Source organism: Cyberlindnera jadinii (genome assembly GCF_001661405.1).
Source record: "Cyberlindnera jadinii NRRL Y-1542 unplaced genomic scaffold CYBJAscaffold_17, whole genome shotgun sequence".
NCBI classification, from domain to species: Eukaryota; Fungi; Ascomycota; class Saccharomycetes; order Phaffomycetales; family Wickerhamomycetaceae; genus Williopsis; species Williopsis jadinii.
In genome coordinates this window covers 202,587-225,665 of record NW_017963668.1, presented here as the reverse complement: position 1 = coordinate 225,665, position 23,079 = coordinate 202,587, and the positions used below count along the sequence as shown (strand labels likewise).

Below are 23,079 nucleotides of genomic sequence, written 5' to 3'. Positions count from 1 at the left end.
ACAATTTCTGTGGCTATCAACCAATCGTATTGTCATTTCAGACTTTCACAGTATTAAATTACCATCCCCTATTGTTTTATCATACAAATAACCACGTCCAAACTGACATCTCATTTGAAGTCAATTTCGAAAAGTTCTGAGACTGCAAATTCTTCGTAGTTTGAACATGAAATAAGTGGAAGAATTACCCTGTCCCGATAACTCCCATCAATTAATCACCAATTATCTTTTCAAGAAGATCTTATTACATGATTCAGTCAGAGGCTTTCGCCTTAGTGTTTAAGCGGTATGCAACACTTATAAGTTATACATCCATTACACTTTAACTGTCAAAGCAAGTGTAAATATACTAAAACCACTGTAGAAATTCAGTTTCGATCCTCTAGATTTAAACCAGGGCTTTCAATTGGATGCAAATCTTGTCATCTTTAACATTCCGAAGACATGATGGCTGTCCTTCTAAAATTTTGCGTCAGTGGTTAGTGAAGCTATTTAGCTCTAACACAGCCATAACTTCAAAAGATCAGTTTTCCTGGACATTGGAGGAGATTACAGGCCTCTTTCCGTTTACCAGGCTGAGCTGTTGGCACTCAACATTACATTATCGTGTAATATACACAGTTTGAAAACATACAGCGTTTTCTTATTAAACAATTATGAGCATGATGCATTGAATTAATCCCTTGCAACTGTAATATCTCAAGAGTCCTAGCTCAATATTCTTCACCAGATGGTTAATTGCATTTATCATTAAAATATATTTATTTATTTGGAAATAAAAGAACCAAGTTTATTTTATATCAGAAATTTTAAACATACAAAGTCACATTTCTGCTGATAATATAACAATTTAACACGACGCATATATTATTTCAACGATCACAGTAATTCGCCTAATATCAAGATGGGCTGGTGTCCCATCCTGTGCATATTCTTGAAAAGAAAAAAGTTGTATTCCTCTAGCTAACAGATATTTGAATACTTCACCTTTTTACTGTCCTAACAAGTTGAAATCATCCAGAAATGTGTCATATTAAACCCGGACACCTCTAAGCCACATCTGCAACGGGACGCTATGCCCTGAGTACAACTCACAGGAGGACCAATCCCATTGGGGATTGCAACATATGCAACTTACATTACCAAGCTGCGAGTACCCAATTGACTGATTAACAGCTATCATCTAGTACTCCATGCCATTTACAATACACCCACGATATACTACTGAACAGATAGAACAGGATGCTTGAGCCATTTTTTGTATCACATTAAACCCGGACACCTCACTACACCATTTGTCTTACCAATGAAGAACTCACCTGGTGGACAGCTTTGGGATAATATGAGGACACATATATGTCCAGTCGATTCAAAACACCTTTGTCTCAAAGCCATTTATCACCTCTAGATGCCTACCAGATGGACACACTCAGATCAGGAGGTGTTTACAGGCCTCCACTAGCTGGGTACACTCGGACAATGGGGTCATGTCCAGTTCAGACCTTTTCCATTGCACCGAAAACACACGGCCAGAAACATTAACCATACAGTTCCTACACAGTACCGGAACAATTGAGTTATAACCATCCATTACACGTCAAAGACAACCTTCAAAAACAACCAGCTGAACAAACAGGTTATTGCTTAGTGGGGTTCCCCTACCGAATCGGTGAGCCATACCAAACGGTAGGAGCAGCACTAAGCTTATCTACCCATAATTTCGCCACAGTCCTTTTTTGTGGGGGGGGGGGTGTTTAGGCTTAGCGGTCTATGTGTGTGACACTTTCTTTTTTATCACCATTTGGAACCCACCCCCTTTTCCTTGTTTTGATTTGTGATTGCTTTCCCAGTGTGTCATAAAGAAGGCAACAGATGAATAAAGCAATGGATCAAGAGAGCAAACAGGTGGATATTACTGTTGAATGGCAGGGCGCTAAGCACACCGAGTCGATGGACTCTGAGGCGGTGAACAAGGAAGCGCTCACAGGTCTGGTTAAGAGGAGCTTTGGTGGTCTACCGGCAAAGTTCAAGTTAGAGAGAAGATCGAAGAAGTTCAAGGGCTATGTGCCATTACGGACCAAAGAGGATTATAAGTACTTGAAGCGCAGCTTGGCTGTGAAGAATACGCTTGTGCTTAGGGTTGTTGTGGATGTCGGTGTGGAGGCTGCTGTTGCAGCCTCCCAAAAGACCCCCAAGGTTGTCAAGTCTGCTCAAGGCAGTGTTGGCACTAAAGAGCCGGTTGATATTGCTCCCAAGAAGAAGGATATCCTGGGTAAAGTTGAGAAGTCAAAGAAGCCAGACACTTATGTCTCAGTTCCAAAGGATGGGTTTGAACGTCTGTGTAAGGAGATTGCCAACTTGAGCGCAAAGCTGGACAAAGTTGTTGAAAAGGAAGAGTCTATAAAGAATCATGAACACGCCGATGGTCTGAACCATCATGGGGAGTCAACCATAACTGTTGGTTACCATGATAGCGTTTATTGCGATGGATGCTCTTTCCCATGTACCGAACGCACAAGAATATCAGGCTACAGATACAGTTGTAAAGTTTGTCCAGATTTCGATCTTTGTGAGAAGTGTTACCGTGATCAAGACACAGTAACCTGGTCTTGCGGTGTGAACCATTCTAAGAGTCATGAAATGGCTAGAACTTCCCCTGTTTCCTTTTCAACCTTGAAGACAAACAAGAGTGCTGGCGAACTAGTTCGCTTCCATCCTGGTGTATTTTGTGATGTTTGTTGCCCTATTGGCGATCCTGAACATGCAATAGTTGGTAACAGATACAAGTGTAAACAGTGCTTCAACTACGACTTGTGCGAGACTTGTTACTCTGAAGGTCGTTCCTCTGGTTATCATTCTGCTTGTCACGAGGTTGTTAAGTACCCAGCATTTGTTGAGGTTCAACTAGCTGGTTCATTGACCGAAGCAGCCACGAATGAGAGTAAGGTTGATGAGGTAAAGAAAGACTTGGAGGAACAAAATGAAATACTGCAGGCGCAACTCAAGTCTTTGGAAGATATCACTGATAAGTACTCGTCTTTGATTGGATTAGCAAAAGGTTACAATATTGAAGAACTAGTTAAGATTGGGTTGAAGCATGTTGGTAGAAAAGAGAAAAGTTCAAACCCAAGTATCAAGATTACCTCTCTTGTCCAAGGTGACTTCTTGCAATTTGTCGTTGCAAATTTGTCAAGTAGACCTACCCTGGCAAACTCAATGCTTGAACTCAGATCTGTATCTTCTTCTCCTACAACTATAAAGTTTTGTATCCGCAATCCAATCCAATCTGATTGTGTTATTAAGTTGAAGACCAGAATTGCAGATTTGAATGATTCCCCCTCGAACTTTTTGAAGAAGTGCTCTGTTAAGATGCTTAGCGAGGATGGTGAATTGATCCTTAGTGGGGAATTCAAAGATTCACAGAGTATCATCCTAGTTCAAGTTGCAAATGAGGACTTACATCCTCCACAGGAATGTCTACAAGATGTCCTTAACACTCCAGAATCTTCCATAGCGTTGGAGAAGAAGGCCACCAAGAGCGTCGAGGAGACCAACACCAGTATTTCAACGTTGAAGGAGAAGGCTGAAAATGGATCTGATACTAACAGCTTAGATCCGGAAGCCGATCTTGGAGACACTATTGTTTTATCGCTAGATGAATTTTCAAGAGTGCTTACCCTCGAAGATACTGATGACGATTACAGCACGCTTGAGGACTATGAGATTTTAAGCACCGATGATTATATCTCTGAAGACCAATCCACAGTCTAAGAGAATTCTTTCACAAATCGTACAATAATCCTGGACCTATCAACCAATTAGGTCTCTGGTGTACATGACTTTTGGGGGACATCCTATTTCAAACAAATGTAATTGGCTGCATCTGATTGCGTCAATAGCTGTCCCTTTCATGTTTTTTTTGATTTTTCTGTTTAGCTCTCCCAACACGTATTGAGGGACTTATACTAGGCCCCTGAATCAATTCAACTGCAATCATTTGTTTGAACTAAACAAAGAGGTATATGTTTTTCTTTTCTCGTTCACCCCCCTCTCTTTCTATTTTTAATCTTGGTTTATCAATTATGCCTTTACGGTAATATTTACATTTAGTCCTTGTTTATGACAATTGGTGGTTCGTTGTAGTGCGTATGATGTCGTTCCATATTGCAAACAAAGTAGAGAGGTTGGCGTGCTGAACACAGTGAAGAGAATCGTGCACCTACTTTCCCTTTTAGGGCAAACTGTTAGGCTCTCGTGGGCTGTTGATGCCAGTAAACACCTGGACACCACCTTCCTATCAGTTGGTACTCTGTGCAGCTCGGCATCTTTTTAACCCGATTGGGTAAGAATATGCAGAGGTATCAGGATAACGAGAGATGCGGTTTTATGATCTAGGACAATAGTATTTAAATCGACGGTGAGCAGCATGTTTTCGCTTTCTGAACCCTCCAGCTTGTATGAAAAGAACGGATAGGACATTTTTAAAGAACTAGAAGGATGGCTTTTATCTCTGGACTCGTTGAACAGTTGGCTCAAAAAGATGCAAAGGCATGGGTCCTTGCAGGACTTATCCTCAGTGGATTGATATTTGCACTGTATCAACAAGTTTCAAAGAAAAAGACACTCAAACCATTACCTGCAAAGCTTGCCAACAATAAGGATCGTAAGCCTGGAACGTGGACTCCAGAAGACTTTGTCATGCCACTTCCGGCACCCTATCCAAATTGGGACCTTTACAAGACCAAACCTCTACCTTACAGAGCCTTCAAGCAGAAATATAACGTCACCATGGGCATCCGTGCTATGAAGTTCGACGAGTGGATTGAATTGGATAACGAATGGTTGAAGTATCATCAACTAAAACAGAAAAGAATCAAAGAGCGTGGTACTGAAGTCTACGGAACGCTACCGGAGGCCATGCCTGGCGCAATGGAACTCTTGAGCGAGCTTCGTAGATACTTACCTGCAAGATATCCAACGCTTTTTGAGAGAACACCAACTGGTATCAAGATCTTACCTACTGGTGAGGAGTTCAACACCGTTGAGCCTACAGAAGACCCATCCATGATAGCTGCTCAGTTCTTGCAGGATGACCTTGCCATCATGGTTGAACAACCTGATAGCCAGTACTGGTTGAAAGGTGGTGCCATCATGCTTGCGGGATTTTGGAGATTGAGGGATAAAGTTAACACCCCATTGGCCTATATCCACCAATCTGGTGAAGTGCCAAAGTACGAGACCCATTTGAAAAAAGGCATGGATAAGTTCTTCAAGAGATTGACACCGGAGAGTCCAGTTGTCAGAAACAACTATTTCATGCAGACAGACCCACATTTGGACTGGTCCATATCTATCGGGCCTGAGGATTCCCCAAACGTTGGTTGGAACACTGCTCAACCTGCAACCGATATCAGTCAGATCTACTACAGATCTGAGAGACAGAGTTTGCGTCGTTTGCCGATCAGTGGTGCCGTTGCCTTCACCATCAGAACGTACTTCCATCCACTGACAGATATCGCCGAGGAGCCTGGCATTCCAGAAAGACTCTATAAAGGTATCGAGTCATGGTCGGACGATGTCAAGGAGTACAGAGGTTATTCCAAGTTCTGTGATGTTGTTATGCCATACTTGAAGCAGAAATGGGACGAGCAAGCTGCAAAGGGGTGGTCAATGGATGATGGACACTATCCATGGTGAGTTTAGACGTATTTATTTGAATATATTCTGTGTTTTTTTCCACTATTTTCTCGTGTATGTTGTTGTACATGCGTCATACACACGCATTATGTGTGCAATTGAACACTTTGGGGTTAATTGCCTGTTGCTTGTTGAGTATCTGATCACCGACAACTATGGGTATCCTCCTGTGCTGCGCATACATCCGGACATCCATACATCCGTACATACAAACACCCGTACATACAAACACCTGGACATAGCAACAAGCCCACCCCTCTTGGAAAGTCTGCCGTCGCCTGGTTTGCTGTGACGTTTTTCGTACTTGTGACGTCCTACCCAGTTCCATTGGCGCAAATTACCCGCAACCACCCGCTACGGTCAAACCACAGTCCCCCGTTCCCCTCCTTGAAATGAGCGGGATTCGGAGAAAAGCAGCAGAGAATCGTCGGAATTGAAGGGGCCAAAACGAAAAAAGAAAGAAAAAAATTTCGAGTTAAACGGCTATGACATGCGATGTGCCACAAAAACTAGAAAAAAAGAACAGATTCAGAACAGGAAGACCATCTCAGAAGAAAACAGGCAAGCTTCTCCACTTTTGCTTTTGTGTCGTGTGGAAAGTTCTTTCAACGTCTTTTTCCAAAAGGGAAAATAGGAGAGGTTGCTGTGACTTCAAAACCAAGTGACAAATCTGGGTGTTGTATATAAATTTGGCTCGGTGTCTGGGTGCTTCTCGCTTGTATTCCCCTCAGTTCTTCTCCCATTGGTTTGAATCATCGGTTTTTGAGTTTTGTGTAACGGGCGGTTAATTCTCAACTGTTTGACCCTGGGACGTGTGGAAGTATAAAGTGACGTGCTTCCGCTTTTCTTTCTTTCTCTCTTTGTTTATTTGTGAGTAACACTTTGAGTATTCACCACACAGCGGGTTCGTTGTATCACTGGAAATAGGATGTCTACGATCACTGCGAGAAGAGCACTGGCTTCATTATCGGCCAAATCCACGGCGGCTAGCCATGCGATCACACCGTCATCCACGGCGGCAGCGTCAAAGAACAGCAGAAACCATGGTGGTTGTCTCTCCGATGTTGCGCTGCGTAGCAACAACTCGAAGTTTTGGAATGGCATATCACAGGCTCCAGCGGATCCGATCTTGGGTATCATTGAGGAGTTTGCAAAGTCCAGCTCCCCACAGAGGGTTAACCTCAGCGTTGGAGCTTACAGAGACAACAATGGATTACCGTACGTACTACCGTCGATTAGAATGGCTAGTGCTATAGTTTACCAACAGAAGCTTGACGAAGAGTATGCGCCAATTGTAGGGACAGCAAATTATGTCTCCTTGGTGAAGAAATTCCTCTATGGCTCCTTTTCAACGGGCGCTGATCTCATAAAGGAGGATCGTATTGCAATGGCACAATCCATTAGCGGTACTGGTGCTTTAAAACTTGTTGCTGATTTCTTGAAGAAATGGTCCCCGTACGAATCTAGGGCAATTTATCTCTCAAACCCAACTTGGGCAAATCACGCAAATATATTTGGATCTTCTGGGATCGAGCCTCGTCAATATACATATTTCAACAGAGATACAAATGCCATTGATATGGAGTTGTTGTTGGATGATTTGTCCAACGCCGAGCGTGGATCAGCGGTTTTGTTGCATGCTTGTTGCCACAACCCAACTGGATTGGACCCAACAGAGGAGCAGTGGAGAGACATCGTTGACGTTATCTCCCAACGTGAGTTGATCCCTGTTGTAGACATTGCATACCAAGGATTCCAATCAGGTCATCTTTCGCAGGATTTGTACCTTTTGAAACTTGTTTCTGAGAAGTGCACCGAAGGTTTATTGCCAACAGCCTTTGTGTGTCAATCGTTTGCAAAGAATATGGGACTTTACGGTGAACGTGTAGGTTCAGTATCGTTGATTACCCCTTCAAAGGAGGTTACGAACAACGTGGACTCACAAATGAAGAGAATTGTAAGATCTATCTACTCGTCTCCTCCAGTCCATGGCTCAAGGTTGGTTGAAACAGTCTTGTCAGATGAATCCATCTTTGCCCAATGGAACAAGGATGTCCAGCTTATGGCCAACCGCATCAAATCTATGAGACAAGAGTTACATGGATATTTGACAAGACACTCTGATTTGAACTGGGATCATATTGTTGAACAGAATGGTATGTTCTGCTATACCGGGTTGAACAAAGATCAAATGACTCACTTGAAGGATGATTTCCACGTTTATGCAACCATGGATGGACGGTTCTCTATGGCTGGTTTAAACACCAGTAATGTGGAGTACGTTGCCAATGCCATGGATAAAGTCACCAGATGAACAAAGCATACAGAAGGTATTATCACTACTATAATTATAATGGTTATTTATTATTATTTTTCATGTGATGGTCATGATTATCATTATTATCTTTGAAGAAGGAAAGATGATGGGACCGGGCTCATCACTCTGGGGGGTTTTGGTTAACGAAAAGCAACGATTAATTTTAAAGGGTTCTATAGAAACAATTGAAAGACCACGAAGGAACAAATCATATCGTACAGCTCGAAATGGCGGTTGTCATATTTATATTCATCTTGTTGTAATAAAGTGTTATGTATAGCCGTGGTTTAAGGCTTTCTGTAGGTTAAGAAGCCAGTCTTGACCCCAACCTTAGTGTAGAGCAATTGGGCCCTGTGATTCTCAAACTGAGTTGACCAGTAAACCTTTTTACAGTTGAGTCGATCGCCTTCGGAGTAAACCTTCTCAATAAGTGCTCTGCCAACACCGTGCAATCTCGAGTCTTCTCTCACGAACAGGTCGTTCAAGTACAAGCTGTCCTCAATGGTCCAAGTGTTTCTGTGTGTTAAATAGTTTGCAAAACCGATTAGTTTACCGGTTTCATTATTAACTGCAACTACACAATAAACTGGTTCATTTGGATCAAAGAATCTCTTTAGAGTGTTTTCAGTGGCTTCTGGCGTAACTACGCCTAAGGAGCTATAGAACTCCAAGTAGGAACCTTTGCCGTTCCACATGTCCAGCCATTCTTGCTTATCCTTCTCTTCAATTGGTCTTACAGTGAATGTCATTTGAAATCGGCTCTACCCAGCTGGCTTTCACTGTTCTTTGGTATTCCAAAATGAACAATACGGTTCCTTTTATAGTTGACTTTATACACATCCTCCTGGTGTTCCTTCGTCATAATTGAAATTTACCTACGTGTAGTTGTTATGGGTTATATGAGTCATCTACGTCTAATGGGGGTTGGTGCGCGCGGGTTGGCGACACGGTCTTCGCTTCCCTACAAGTTTATGTACGTTGTAGATCTTCTGTGACAAAAGGTTAAAAGGTACAAGCACGAAACTATCCCTTTGGTCATTGTAAAGCGCCTTTTCATGCATTGCTTCAAGTGTTAACATTTGATATTGCTAAAAAATAATACGACGGGTTATATCCCAACCCTGCGGTCAAATGGAATGGCCCAAGAGCCATCTGTCATAAGGCCCCACAAGTGGTTGTTTCATTCCATATTCTCAATTGGAGTCCACTTAAAGAGCATCTTCAAGACGGGCTCATTCTGGTATTTGGAAATGTTAGGTTGTTGTCGTATGATGATGACTTCTACTCAAGCCATCGCAGATGAAGATGGACATCTACACTTCCAGCTTGAATGGTGCGAGATGTCTTATTTGTATATACGCCTCGAATTGGACCTTAAATGCCGGTACTTCTACTATTCTCAAGGCCTTTTATACAAGAGAAACCCACTCTTGACACCAACTTTGGTGTACAACATCTGTGCCCTATGATTGCCAAACTGAGTGGCCCAATAAACCTGCGGAGCGTTCAGCCTGTCACCTTCCGAGTAGATCTTCTCAATGAGTGCTCTACCAACACCGTGCAACCTCGAGTCTTCTCTCACAAACAGGTCGTTCAAGTACAAGCTGTCCTCAATGGTCCAAGTGTTTCTATGTGTCAGATAAGTTGCAAACCCAATCAGCTTCCCGGTATCGTCGTCAACTGCAACGACACAATAAACTGGCTCATTCGGGTCGAAGAATCTCTTAAAAGTCACCTCTGTGATCTCTGGGGTGACGATGTCCAGAGATTTATAGAATTCCAGGTAGGAGCCTTTACCGTTCCACATGTCCAACCATTCCGCTTTATCCTTTTCCTCTATTGGTCTTATGGAAAACGTCATTTCTTCCTATGGGCTAAAGACGGATATCAATGAACGTAAAACAGGTATAGAGGCACTCCCCATGCGTTATATAGTCCATTAAAGTACACAGCACGCACAGATAACGGTTGATAGGATAGATTCACCACTTTCCCCCAATTCGTTTGTGTGCTTATCAACGTTGTGTTCTTATCGTGCTGCATAAGAATCAACTAAGGGATCAACGCGCTTTGTTTGTACAAGCTGAGCGAAGAACTTCCTTAAAAGGCAGGAAGGAGACTTAGCGCTTCCAGCAACGAGAAAATTTAGGTGTATTTTGGTATCGGCTGGTCGCAAGACAGCATTTCGATCATCGAGACGGGCCTATCATCGAGACGGGCCCTATCTTCAGATCGAGCCTTTATTGAAACTTCCCTTGGGCTCTGCCAGGCTTTATAGCGGCTTGATCGACTACAAGTCCAAGCGCTGGACAACTGCCCAAGAGTAATAGTTTAGAGCGCACCGGCGGCGTATTTTATACGCAGCAGCTATATCTGTGCTTCCTCGCGGTATCCAATTGAGCGCTGGCCGCTGAACATCCATCAGCTTCAACAGAGCAACAGAGCAACGGTGATCGTCAGCATGGACCGTGCAAGCCGCACAGCTCCAACATGCTTCATTGGAACAAGCAACGCTGTAAACCCAGACGCTATGTTATAAAAACATCAGTGCCACCAACCATGCGACGTATAAACCAATTGGAGTGGCACTGTACTTCTGAAAGGCGCAGACAGTGTCCCCTTTACAGTCCAACACGTCGCCTCTCTCCAAGCACCAGCGCTACAGCCAGGCCTCCGCTTTGGTTTGCCAATACATCTGGTGATGGTTTTCCTCGGCCCGCAGCACCCCCATCCCTCCCCCCAGAAAAAGGCAACCCCAGGCAGAAATGACAGCCCATTGTTGTGGTTACCCCAGCGTTCTATAGCCTCGCTGGACAGAGGCAAAGCGTGATTGGACAGCAACACACACACAGAGAGAGAACAAAGGGAAGAACTGGCAACTACAAAGGCACTGTTAGTTACGGAGCACACGGGAGAGAAGACCCGCCATCCAATTGGACAGAGTGAAGCAGCAAAACACCGCTTCAAGGAGCCCACCCATGGAGCAACACACTCCAAAGCAGAATGAATTTTACCCTAATGGGCCATCGCACACGGGCTCGTAACCACTTCCGTTTTCGTCACGGTTCCCTGATCTTTTCCGCCTGGTGTCCTTGGGCGGCTAATTTCTCCGTGACGTATAAAAACCCACGGCGGCTGCTGTCAATTCGAACCACAAAACCATGTTGCCAAACAATCAACAAAGCGTACAAAGAGCAGCAATTACACAGCAGAATGACAGTTGAGGTGATTCCTACCACGGCGTTTAACGACCAGAAGCCGGGAACGTCTGGTCTCCGTAAGAAGGTGACGGTGTTCCAACAGCCACACTACACCGAGAACTTCATCCAGGCGATCATGGAGTCGATCCCTGAAGGCTCTGAGGGCGCTACGCTCGTGATTGGCGGAGACGGCCGTTATTACAACGACGTTGTGATCCAGCTGATTGCGAAGATTGGCGCAGCCAACGGGGTGAAGAAGCTGATCATTGGCCAACACGGGTTGTTGTCCACGCCTGCAACGTCCCATGTCATCAGATCCCATCCGGATGACCCAACGGGCGGTATCATCTTGACCGCCTCACACAACCCGGGTGGTCCAAAGAACGACATGGGTATCAAGTACAACTTGGCCAATGGTGGTCCAGCGCCTGAGAGCGTTACAAACAAGATGTTTGCAGCAAGTTTGGCCTTGCAGGAGTACAAGATCGAGAAGGATCTACCAGAGGTGTCCTTGAGTGAATTGGGAACAACTCAGTACGGCTCGTTGACCGTGGAGATAATCGACACCACCGAGGCGTACGTTAAGTTCTTGAAAGAGATCTTTGACTTTGAGCTCATCAAAAAGTTCATCAAGGATCAACAGCCGCTTGGGTTTAAGGTTTTGTTTGACGCATTGAACGGTATCACTGGTCCTTACGGTAGGGCAATCTTTATCGATGAATTGGGATTGCCAGAGTCATCCATCCAAAATTGCGTTCCAAAACCTGATTTTGGTGGATTGCACCCGGATCCAAACTTGACATACGCACATACCTTGGTTGAAAGGGTTGACGCTGAGAACATTGCATTTGGTGCTGCTTCCGATGGTGACGGTGACAGAAACATGATTTATGGTGCAGGCACTTTTGTCTCGCCAGGTGATTCAGTTGCAATCATTGCAGAATATGCAGACCATATCCCTTACTTCAAGAAGCAAGGTGTGTACGGTCTTGCAAGATCCATGCCAACATCTGCTGCTTTGGATTTGGTTGCAAAGGACAAGGGTTTGAACTGTTATGAGGTCCCAACCGGTTGGAAGTTCTTCTGTGCTTTGTTTGATGCGAAGAAGCTATCTATCTGTGGTGAAGAGTCATTTGGTACAGGCTCAAACCACGTTAGAGAAAAAGATGGTATTTGGGCAATCATTGCCTGGTTGAACGTCCTTGCTGCTTATGCAGAATCACACCCAGGTGAGGAAGTCTCCATCAAAGTTGTCCAAGATAAGTTCTGGGAGAAGTATGGCAGAATCTTCTTTTCAAGATTCGACTACGAGAATGTTGCCAGCGAAGGTGCCAACGAGCTTGTTGATAAGTTTAGAGAATTTATCACCAGCGGCAGCATCAAGGGCAAGGAATTCTCTGAAGGTGTAACGTTCACCGATGGTGGTGATTTTGAATATACCGATTTGGATGGATCTGTGTCAAAGCACCAAGGTTTGTACGCCAAGTTGTCAAATGGGTTAAGATTTGTCGTTAGATTGTCAGGGACCGGCTCATCAGGTGCCACTGTGAGATTGTACATTGAGAAGTACTCTGACGATGCAAGCTCCTATGGATTGAAAACCACGGAATATTTGAAAGATGAGATTGCACAAGTTGTGAAGTACCTCGGCTTCAAACAATTCTTGGGAAGAGAAGATCCAGACGTTATCACTTGATTTGGTTGTATGTTTTTTCCCTTAATTTCGATTTTATACGCTACACCTTTCTGTTAACCTGTACGCACACATAAATACATTACAAACCCTTTTGAAATGTATAGTTTATTGAGTCTTGATTCTAATCTTTAAGTGTATGGACCTGATAGACACCCAATGTTTTGTCTTCTTCTTCAACTTCAAAGCGTTGTGAAGCCAATTCTTTATAGTTTTCAACCTCCAAACTCCAACCGAGTTTATTGGTCAAATAAACAGTAACTTCATCGCAGTAACCTAATAGTGAGATGTCGAACTCAGCATGGGAAATGTCATCTTTGTTGATGAGGATTTGGGGTACCTCTGGTCGAATTTTGTTCACGATTTCGTTAACAGGAGCAACTTTCAACGAGGTTCCGATGCAGATGAGCAAATCACACTTCCTGATATCATCTGGTAAGTTCTCGTAGAAAACACGCGGTAAATCTTCACCAAAGAAAGTGATGTCCGGCTTCATAATGCCCAAATCTCCCACGGAGTCGGATTTCTGCAGTCGTTGCTTACGTTCTGTGAAGCAGCGTGCACACACAGGCAACTGTTGAGCTCTAATAACTGGAAAGATCTTTGTCCCATCGACCTTGTATCCACAAGTACGACAAGTTGCGTGTGCAAAGGAACCATGGCACTGGATGTATTTATCCTTCGGTATTCCAACAGAGGCTTCCAAGTTATCGATATTCTGAGTATAATTTCTCAACAATTTGTTATGGTTACTGAGCTCTTTGATGAAAGCGTGGGTTGGGGTCCATTTCCCCTCTGGAGGTAAGATCATGTGGGCCACTTTGTAGAAGATCTCAGGGTCATAACGGAATGTTTCGAGGTCAAACACCTGCTGAGGGTCATCCAATCCTAGGTCATCAACCAGCGAATAGATACCCTTTGCAGATCTGAAATCTGGAATCCCCAAGGATGTCGATATACCTGCGCCTGTCAGCACGATGATGTTCTTAGCAGATTTGATAGCGTCCACGGCCTGTGCGACGGTATTCATATCTGTGATTCTCAAACGGTTATGTATGACTTTGTTCATAGCCCTCTGTAATGTCTTTACAACTTTCATCAAGTTTGTCTCGTCGTCAATGTCCTCCGTCATGCTGAAAGGGAAGAACCCCAATAAACCAGTGATATAGACGATATCAGAGCCCCTCGGAGAGTCAGGCAGGTACTTATCCAAGAAGTTTATAACTCCTTTGTCTTTTAAGAACCTCTTTGCCTCTTCAGTCTGTTCTTTGGTAATCTCGGGGAATACCCATTTCCCATCGATCTTTGTTATTTGGGGTCTCGCAGGCCCAACATTGTGAGAGGTTCCAGGCTCTGACACGGGAGTGGAGGTCAAAGACGAATTCGCAACGTCCTTAGACGACGTTGCTTTCTTCAGCACTGGCTCACCATCCGCTTTAATATCACCCAAAGGCCTCTTATTGGCGGTATTATTGCTCATGCTCTCTTCTTTCTTGGGGAATAATGTTGAGAAGTGTCTCTCTGCAAAAAACAAACAAACGCACACACGAAGAGGAACTAAGAAGCAATCAGCTCTTCAACGACAAAATAGAAATGAGTCCAATCGAGTTCCAAAAACAACCAAACCAACCAGGCAAACAGGCAACCAACCAGGCCAACTTGTAACGTTGTTCTTTTAGTCTTCACTTCCCGTCCCACACAGCGTGTCGCTGGTTTTCGGTGTTGTTCTAAAGGCCTTTTTGTTTTGTTTTTTTTTGGTTGGTGACCATTCGAAGGGACATTACCCTACCGAACGGGGAAAACACAAATCGTCACACCCGGACATACATGAAACACCCAGACATACGTGAAACACCCGGACACTAAATAACCCAGACACCACTTATCCCGCTACTTTTTTTTTTGCCCAGCACGTCGAGAACTTTTCAAGCCAGAGCAGTTAAGAGAATTGAATAAAGATATACAACACAAGGAAGAGATGTCGTCGAACAGAGCAGCTGCCGTTAGATTGCCGAAGCTCGAGAGACTTCGTGTGAAGAACTCTGCTTCGGAACAACAGGTGTCGCCTTGTACGGTTCTTATGTCCTCCCTATTGAACTGTTGGTCTTCAAACGGTGAGGGTAGTGCACTGTGTAAAGAACTTGAACAGAACCTGAAAGGTTGTATGGAGAATAGAGTCAGAACCAAGGCTGCTAGATCGTCGATCAACTACCACACGGAGAGACTGTTCCCAAGAATCAACGGAAAACCACATGATTGATTCCTGAGTGCGTATTATTCCGTACACACAGTACTTGTACATATAACGAACCGAATGACAATGATATATATATTTTTTGTTTGGCTCTTTAAACGTTCTCTTTGATTATTATAAGCTTGTTCTTTATTGTTATACTCTATATTGAGATAGTTTGAACGCTGGTGGTTGCTTGATCGCAAATTGGGGTCTTTCAACGACAATCAGCTCATCATCGGTTAGATTACCAGCAAACAGAATACTCTTGTACTTGTTGATTAACTGGTATGCAATTCCTCCCTCTTTGCCGTTTTTAATCTCGGCTCTAGAGACCTCAAGATCTCCATTCTCATTCTCAGGCTCTTCATCACTTTCAACGTCTTCTTCAGTATGGCCAATCACAACACCAGCTCTGGATCTCTTCTTGGTTTCTTTCTTGTCCATTGGCACATTCATCTGCATATCGAAGACGCTCATCCAATTGGAACCATAGACCCATAGTCTGGTGCCCACGTTGAACATGCCCAACGGAGATTCTTGTAGCTGCAAGAATTCCCTTGGAAGGAACTCAGAGTTAGCCTTAGACCATGATGTCAAATGCGACGATTGAAGGTCAAATTCATAGATCTTGTTCTCATGTGTGATGAGAATAACACTCTTGTTAGCCTGGGAAATCGAAATACGAACGACATAACTGGATAGCCTCAGGAACGGCATGGATTCCAGTTGTAAGTCGTTGTCCAATTCGACAACATCCAGGGCACCAGAACGACATACGATCAGCTTGGAATGTGTAATTGCAATGTGAGTAACATTCTCGCAATACGATAATTTTGATTTGGACTTTGCAAGGTCTGTTAGCGAATATTCAACGATATCGTCAGATTCCAGGCTGACCTTGTAAATCTCATTCTCCGGTGTAACCATAATCAGTTGATCATTACCGTAGAATTCTAAGTGTGAGCTGCCAAGGGCATTGATCGAGGAATTGTTGATTTTGGAAACCTTCAACCCGTTTGTTCCTTGCTTTTCATTCAATTGGAATAGCTTCGTAGTGGAAAGTCTTCCCACTGCAAGAATGGTCCCATCCTGGGAGATGGCACACTGCGTGATGTTTTCCTCGTCTGAAAGTGTCAATTTGGCAACCAGTTCGAATGATTCCTTCAATTGCTCAACACCATCGTCTGCTTCATGACCATTGATCATTTCCTCATCAGAATCAACCTCCACGATCTTCTGTAAAAGTCTCCAGATCTTGACAGTTTGATCTTGCCACATGACAACCAGTTTACGCTCACGATTCATCACAACGTGCTTTCTCTGTGGTATTATGCTCAGTTTTCTGTACTGTCCATCGGCGAAGCTTTTGATGGATGAAACGACAATGTTCTTCTCAACACCACCTGATATCAACAAATTCAGATTTTTAGATTCGAAAGTTGCCATCGATCTGATATCATTGGAATGGAAGAGCCTATTGGAGAGGTTGACCCATTTCTGATTCTTTTGCTGTTCAATGTTTTGGAATCTGAAGATCTTACGATCAACACCTGCCGTGAAGACACAGTTGTTGTTCAGATCCGTAGAGATCGTCAAGATATCAGCTTCATGGACTTTGAAACTTTGCAAGAGGGTGAAGCTAGAGAACTCCCAAAACTTGACAGAACCCGTTGAGTCACCAGAGACGATTTGATCCTTATTTGGAAGATAGAGCACCGACCAGACCAGTGTGCTCTCAGTCTTACTCTTGTCGACTTTCATGGACGAGACAAGTCTCTTACTTGAAGGCGAACAACTCCAAACTTTCACTTTACCATCTGCACATCCACCAATGACATGCGAGTCACCTTTCCAGCATAGACTTAATACTCTAGCGTCTTGTCTTTGCAAGAAGGCATAATGCTCAATACTCCCAACTCCACCAGAGATGTCAACAACCACGACAGTACCGTCATCACATCCTACGGCAATCTTATCCTGGCTCTCGTTTTTAGCCAACGACCATATAATTGCAGCGTTACAGTCATATTCCAAAAGCACCTTACCAGTCTTCAGATCCCATTCAGTAAGCTTTGTAGTGCCTCCAATGGAGAAAAGCCTAGGAGACTCCCCCTCTGGACTACACCAGACCAGGCCCTCAACGCTTTGTTCTTTAGCACCGTACAGAGTCAGCTCATGCACCCACTTGTTCTTTGGGTTCCAAATCTCAACATCACCATTATTACGTCCAACTGCTAATCTGAGATCGTTGGGAGCAAACTTCGCAGTTGAGGGATAAGAAAACGCCAATGATGTGATCGTATGTGGCGTGTAATCCACAAATCTACAACGATGAACCTCCATGTCACTTACTTCCACGGCCAATAAGTTCTTTATATCGAATGTGTGTTTTATATCTTTTCGAAACTTCATCGTAAACTTTTCACTTCACAGCTCTGAAAACTTTCACCGAGACAATGCTGCCCGAACCGATGAGGTTGATTACGTAAACATTACGTAATAAGTGCTTGACCTTTTTTCTCAAAATGTCCGGGTGTTTTGGTTTGATCCTCGGTAAACACCATTTGGCATTATTAGGGTCGTTATATAACAGCTCACGTCTTAGGAGCGTTTGGACCTCGGGCTTGATCGGTGGAGCCATAGGTGAGTTGAAGGACAATGCTGTTCTTTCTTGTCAATGTGTTTTCTGCCGAGGAAGCTGGAACTTGAGACTGTGAACTCAGTACATGGAGTTGGGAAATTTGTCATATCAGGCATATGTAGTTGTTAGAGAGGCCAGGAGCTGGGTAATTCCTACTGAATTTTGAACTATGAGGATATGTAGCACCACATCGAGCAGCACCAGGTGTGCTTCAAGTAAGGCAGTACAAAGTTTTGGTACATGTCTACCAAGTTGTTGAGTGATTTTAATGACATTGGCCCACCTCGTGTGGTGATAACATGCCTGTAGCCAATTGAATGGCTGCAGAGTAAGCAGTAGATCGCCATCATATTGAGTGCTTGAAACGTGTTGTTTTGAGTCTATTTGGAAGTCCTACAACGTCATCGTGATCTGGAACTCAAGGTAACTACGCCTCATAATCTCTGGGTCATAGAGCACCATTTCACATATTGTTGCTGAAGATGGGTATTCCCAGTGCTGCTTTTCTCACCCAACAACTGTGGATTCAAAGCCCAGAACATGGTTAGAGTTGGGTATCAGCAAGAATGACGATTTCGGACTCAATATGGCAACCAACACCTAAACCAATGGACAAGAGGAACAGATATGTCCCTGGCCAATTCACTTATCTCTAATTGCAGATTTTGCAGGTAAAAGTTGAACAGTCACATACTGACTTGCATGGTGTTTGAAATTGAAGTGATAATGACACTTTTATTATGGTATTTGAAAGATAACATGAGATTAGAACTCAATCAATACACACTAATCATTCCTCAACATCGCGTACTAATATTCTTTGGGTCTCACTGGCGTCATATTAGATGCATTAATTGTTCGAGGACAGTGTCAAACCCCAATGATTTGGAGAAGATTGAGAATACAGCAACTCTCTGTTTGGTTCCCCAATGCTCCAAAACCCTGTAAAAGATTTTGCTGCCGTGGCAATCGACTGGTTTCCAAGTTTCAAAATGGCGAACTAGCTTTAGAGTTTCATAAAGGTGCATCGTCATGTATCTTTAGGTCCGGTTGCTGTTATATTGCATAACGCATGCATATTGTGCGTCAAGTCTACATCTCTCGAGTTGGCTTTAGAACTCTGAACTTTTATGAGAAAGTTATTGGTCAGAGCATGGGAAACAGAGTCATGACCAGAGGAGGAAAGAGCACAAACAATGGACCGACCTGTGTAATCTTATTTGTTGAGTTTTGGAGGGTATAACCTTGGCATTGCCTGATGTGGTCAGTTGCTTTGTCGTCCAGTTGGAATGAGAGCTGGAAGGTGAGACTGATACGTATATAATGAACTCGGTTTGCTGATATGGAGGACTCTGAGACGCCTTTTATAATCCTTATCTGAACAACAGAAACATGAAAGGCCTTTTTACTTCTTTAGGGTCGAGACTTTTCTTCATCGCATTGGCTTGTGGTTTACCGGCTGGTAAACCCCACGCAAACGCCAATGGACTCGCTGACTCGAACGATGAGTACAATGTGTGTGCTTCTTATGACTGCATGTCATCTTGTGACACCCTTGTTACAGTCGCTAAATATTGTTCTTTGAATGAGACCGATTCTTACTCTGGTCCTTACGATACTGATTGTCTCTGCTCACCAACCTCTGACTTCCTGTCTTACTACCCAGCGTGTATGGATTGTGGTTGGACATTATGGGATAGCTATGCACAATTTTTGACTGCAGCACTGTCTGCCTGTGAAACTTTGGCTATAGAGCCAACAGGGTCTACAAGATGTTCAAGTACATCTCCTGGCGCCTCTGAAGGAACCAATACTGGAAATCCAACTGCTGTTCTTCCTGAAGTGACAACCCCAGCATCTACACCAGAAGTATCTGGTGAATACGCTGACGAAACTTTGGTTTGGACATTGACAATTCCAAGTACTTACGGGCCTCTCAAGTCGGTCTCAATAACAGCAGAGAAAAAGCCTTACATCAGAGACGATTATAATTTCACAAACGTGGAGCTAATAATCGATGGTAAAAGCACAGAAGAGCATCTTTTCACAAACATAACGGACGATCAAGTATACGCAAATTATTCAGGTGCCTTTGCTGAGCAAGATGGATCTTTTGTATTAAACATTTATGCAGATCCATATGCAGAGTATGAATGGAGTGCTATAGTCCAGGTGATGTTCATTTTGGAAGATGGCACTTATGAGTATATGTATGCAAACGAGTTAAGAATTTCAGCACCGGATATGCCGTCAACAACTTCCATGCTTCCAACAGCATCTCCAGTATTGTCTGGATATTACGTTGATGATGAACTCACTTGGGAAGTGGAGTTCCCGGGAGCAGCAGGCATATGGACATATGTGAGCGTTTGGTTAACCCGCAATGGAACTGAATATGATGGATATAACTTCACAGATGCAGCTGGATACATTGATGGTGTTGAGGTGAAGCAATTTAGCTTTTACTTATATGGTCCTTCTACTGGTCGTGCATATTGTTATGAAAATCCAGATGAAGATGGTAGCTTGATTCTCTTGTTCAACACGGGAATAACAAACGGTACAGTTTGGGTTGCAACAGCAGATATCACGGTACAAGCAAGAGACCAGGAAGGTTCATATGTGTGGCCAAAAGTTCGAGCAACTGTTACCTCAACCTCCGCGAGCCCATCTTCTGCCAGTTCGTCAAGTGTGAGTTCATCAAGTGCGAGTTCATCAAGTGTGAGTTCGTCAAGTGTGAGCTCGTCAACTTCCAGTTCGTCAAGTGTGAGCTCGTCAAGTGTGAGCTCGTCAACTGCGAACCTATCTTCTAAGATTTCATCTTCTATTCCTCCTGAAATGAGTAGCTCTTCCACTAGCATGGAGACACAGTCCAGCATTAGTGAGTCTTCAAACATCGTCAGACCAACTTCTACGCCTAGTGCGAATGATTTTGATCTATCCGGTTTCCAAGAAGGAGAAGTTCCTAGCTACTCAAGTTATGGTGATCTTGTCTGGACTTTAACCATTCCAGAGAACCTTGGTCCGTGGATTTCACTTTATGTCACCTTTTCCAACAATGGTACTGAAAACAATCAGTACAGTTACAACTTAGGTCTCGGGTATATTGACAGTGTAAACACTTTCAATCAAAGCATGTTGACACCTGACACCGTTGCTTTCCAAGTGCCAGGAAATATATCAGAGACCAACATTGTCAACTTTGCAGTAAGTGGAGAACCATACCCTGATACTTCTATTTGGACCTCCATAGTTACAATATTGATGGAAGTTCCATATGACACCAGATTGTCTAAGAGATCATCATTCTTGGAATGGACCTTAGAGGCAACGATTGAGGGAAATGCTACCAATTCATCATCTGAGGCTTTGATAAGCTCTTCTACGGTTTCATCCTCTATGTCATCACTGTTATCTTCAGAAGAATCAGGTAGCAGCTCCGTGTTAGAGCCTTCTGGTTCGCCAGAAGGCTCTGTTTCAGAGTTATCTGAAGAGACTACCAGCTCTATCTCAGAATCAGTACAAAGCTCATCGTCTCAAACTTCTGTCTTCACTGCAGAAGCTGAGATCACATCAACCAGTACAATTGAAGACATTTCCACAACTGTAATAACTGTCACATCATGCGATGAAGATGTATGTATTACAACAGGAGTGACAACAGGAGTAGTCATTATAACCATTACAGAGAATGGTATTGTCTCTTCTTACACTACATACTGCCCAACCACCACTGAATTCGATCTGAGAACCACCGTTATTACAGTCACTTCTTGTGAGGAAGACATTTGTACAAAGATTCCTGTTACTACCGGCATCACTACGATTACAACGACTGAAAATGGCAAGCTGGCGACTTACACTACTTTCTGCGAAGTTCCTCAAACTCCAAAGGTTTATACCCAAGTGGTCACAAGTACTGTTGAGTCTTGTGTAGGTGAGACTTGCAGTGAAGTTCCTATAACCAAAACTATTAAAGTCACTGTTACAACAAGTATAGGTGAAGGCATAGCTAAGACCTCAAAAGCTATTACTGAAACGGTTACGTTAGAAGAAGCCACTATTACTAGGGCATCTACTATGGTTTCACGTACTGGTATAAAATCAGGAGAAGAAATAACACAAGCACTGCCTGTTAGTACAAAGGCTTCAATAACTACCAATGTGGCTGGCTCTGGAGGAGCTACCACTTCTTCCAATATCGGCCTGGGATCGACTGGTGCTATGGGTACTGTTGGTGCTGCCGGTACTACTGGTGCTGCCGAGTCAGAAATAGCTATAACCACATTTGAGGGATCTGCGCCATCAGTTATATCCAATTCTATCTTGGCCATTGCTATTTTTGGATTATTGTTATTCTGAAATAAAACCTCAGATTACTGTATAACACTATATATGCTACTATTTTATTATAACTATGAATGGATACTACCACGATGGGATTAGTCTCTATATCAAGGTGTCATCTTGTTAACCCTGCTAGACTAAAAAGTTCTACATCCCATGACAGCTGTACCTTCAACGAACCCTTTCAAGAGATATCAACAGGCAAGAACATCAGCATGCGTCTGATAGAGCTTATGTATTCATAAAGTCTATCTAAAGCGTACTCATACGTGGTGCGACTGAAATACTTTGGCAGTACCGGGCCAATATCATCCACTAACCATTCTTTTGAACGGCATCTTACGTATAGGTGAAAGACCAAAACAGCATACGAGATGCCTCACAACAGGAAAATGCCTGCAGACAATGGTGATAACATCCTTTTAAACACAACTTTCGAAGTTAGCTGATGTTGCAAGAGCTTGCCTTGTATTGGTGGGCGTGATGTGGGCTTCTGGTGTGTGGATATGCTAAGCAAGGGCTTCTCCGGTGTCCCGAGCAGTAGTATTTTAATATCTAAGCATTAAATATTGGGGACCATAACGCTATGAGGCCCATGCTTTGTTTATGAAGTGTACCACTGTGTATTTAGGACGGAAAGGGATGTTCTAGGCACAGAGGCACTTGTTGAGTTAGAAATATGAATCAGGTGGAGGAATCAGTGGATGTAGGTTGTCCTTTAAAGATTTGAACCCACACTTGTACACCAAGTTATATTTCGACACCTGTGGTTCCAACATCAAACTTCCAGCTTCCACATCCCATAGATTGTGACTTTATGCAAAAGATATTTAAGATGTATTAGAAATAATACAGATTTAAGTTGCATGCAGGCTTCCCAGAGGCCTAATTAGTTAAGGGAATGCTGAACCTTTTTAGCTATAGACTGCCTTACTACCAAGTGCCTTT

At 43.4% G+C, this 23,079-nt stretch overlaps 11 protein-coding genes across 11 annotated transcripts; 6 read left to right on the top strand and 5 right to left on the bottom strand.

Moving 5' to 3' along the window:
* Window positions 1–1,884: 1,884 nt before the first annotated feature.
* Window positions 1,885–3,771, top strand: CYBJADRAFT_164449 (uncharacterized protein; the record flags this gene model as incomplete). Its single annotated transcript, XM_020213850.1, has 1 exon — window positions 1,885–3,771. One exon carries the CDS (start codon window positions 1,885–1,887, stop codon window positions 3,769–3,771), a length of 1,887 nt encoding a protein of 628 aa, XP_020068490.1.
* Window positions 3,772–4,371: 600 nt separating this feature from the next.
* On the top strand, window positions 4,372–5,701 carry CYBJADRAFT_169480 (heme-dependent oxidative N-demethylase family protein). The gene has a single exon (XM_020215795.1). It carries the CDS (start codon window positions 4,498–4,500, stop codon window positions 5,695–5,697), a length of 1,200 nt encoding a protein of 399 aa, XP_020068489.1. The 5' UTR covers window positions 4,372–4,497; the 3' UTR covers window positions 5,698–5,701.
* A 32-nt stretch (window positions 5,702–5,733) lies between these two features.
* CYBJADRAFT_34679 (uncharacterized protein) lies at window positions 5,734–6,229 on the bottom strand. The gene has a single exon (XM_020217669.1). It carries the CDS (start codon window positions 6,023–6,025, stop codon window positions 5,771–5,773), a length of 255 nt encoding a protein of 84 aa, XP_020068488.1. The 5' UTR covers window positions 6,026–6,229; the 3' UTR covers window positions 5,734–5,770.
* On the top strand, window positions 6,183–8,342 carry CYBJADRAFT_169479 (PLP-dependent transferase). The gene has a single exon (XM_020215794.1). It carries the CDS (start codon window positions 6,626–6,628, stop codon window positions 8,009–8,011), a length of 1,386 nt encoding a protein of 461 aa, XP_020068487.1. The 5' UTR covers window positions 6,183–6,625; the 3' UTR covers window positions 8,012–8,342.
* On the bottom strand, window positions 8,302–9,025 carry CYBJADRAFT_186762 (N-acetyltransferase family protein; the record flags this gene model as incomplete). Its single annotated transcript, XM_020217231.1, has 1 exon — window positions 8,302–9,025. The coding sequence occupies exon 1, from the start codon at window positions 8,761–8,763 to the stop codon at window positions 8,302–8,304; it is 462 nt and encodes a 153-aa protein (XP_020068486.1). The 5' UTR covers window positions 8,764–9,025.
* Window positions 9,026–9,413: 388 nt separating this feature from the next.
* Window positions 9,414–9,875, bottom strand: CYBJADRAFT_175185 (N-acetyltransferase family protein; the record flags this gene model as incomplete). Its single annotated transcript, XM_020216668.1, has 1 exon — window positions 9,414–9,875. One exon carries the CDS (start codon window positions 9,873–9,875, stop codon window positions 9,414–9,416), a length of 462 nt encoding a protein of 153 aa, XP_020068485.1.
* A 1,352-nt stretch (window positions 9,876–11,227) lies between these two features.
* Window positions 11,228–12,910, top strand: CYBJADRAFT_131592 (phosphoglucomutase; the record flags this gene model as incomplete). Its single annotated transcript, XM_020213003.1, has 1 exon — window positions 11,228–12,910. The coding sequence occupies one exon, from the start codon at window positions 11,228–11,230 to the stop codon at window positions 12,908–12,910; it is 1,683 nt and encodes a 560-aa protein (XP_020068484.1).
* Window positions 12,911–12,970: 60 nt separating this feature from the next.
* On the bottom strand, window positions 12,971–14,612 carry HST1 (histone deacetylase HST1). The gene has a single exon (XM_020215793.1). The coding sequence runs from the start codon at window positions 14,385–14,387 to the stop codon at window positions 13,032–13,034; it is 1,356 nt and encodes a 451-aa protein (XP_020068483.1). The 5' UTR covers window positions 14,388–14,612; the 3' UTR covers window positions 12,971–13,031.
* Window positions 14,613–14,885: 273 nt separating this feature from the next.
* On the top strand, window positions 14,886–15,167 carry MRP10 (mitochondrial 37S ribosomal protein mS37; the record flags this gene model as incomplete). Its single annotated transcript, XM_020213009.1, has 1 exon — window positions 14,886–15,167. The coding sequence occupies one exon, from the start codon at window positions 14,886–14,888 to the stop codon at window positions 15,165–15,167; it is 282 nt and encodes a 93-aa protein (XP_020068482.1).
* UTP4 (small subunit rRNA maturation protein UTP4) lies at window positions 14,906–17,515 on the bottom strand. The gene has a single exon (XM_020215792.1). It carries the CDS (start codon window positions 17,484–17,486, stop codon window positions 15,297–15,299), a length of 2,190 nt encoding a protein of 729 aa, XP_020068481.1. The 5' UTR covers window positions 17,487–17,515; the 3' UTR covers window positions 14,906–15,296.
* A 1,661-nt stretch (window positions 17,516–19,176) lies between these two features.
* On the top strand, window positions 19,177–22,146 carry CYBJADRAFT_192017 (uncharacterized protein; the record flags this gene model as incomplete). Its single annotated transcript, XM_020217424.1, has 2 exons — window positions 19,177–19,299; window positions 19,540–22,146. 2 exons carry the CDS (start codon window positions 19,177–19,179, stop codon window positions 22,144–22,146), a joined length of 2,730 nt encoding a protein of 909 aa, XP_020068480.1.
* Between the last annotated feature and the right edge of the window lie 933 nt (window positions 22,147–23,079).

Coding starts and splice junctions, on each gene's coding strand:
- CYBJADRAFT_169480 (XM_020215795.1), top strand. CDS start 4,498: ATGGCTTTTATCTCTGGACTCGTTGAACAGTTGGCTCAAAAAGATGCA.
- CYBJADRAFT_34679 (XM_020217669.1), bottom strand. CDS start 6,025: ATGGAACTGGGTAGGACGTCACAAGTACGAAAAACGTCACAGCAAACC.
- CYBJADRAFT_169479 (XM_020215794.1), top strand. CDS start 6,626: ATGTCTACGATCACTGCGAGAAGAGCACTGGCTTCATTATCGGCCAAA.
- HST1 (XM_020215793.1), bottom strand. CDS start 14,387: ATGAGCAATAATACCGCCAATAAGAGGCCTTTGGGTGATATTAAAGCG.
- UTP4 (XM_020215792.1), bottom strand. CDS start 17,486: ATGGAGGTTCATCGTTGTAGATTTGTGGATTACACGCCACATACGATC.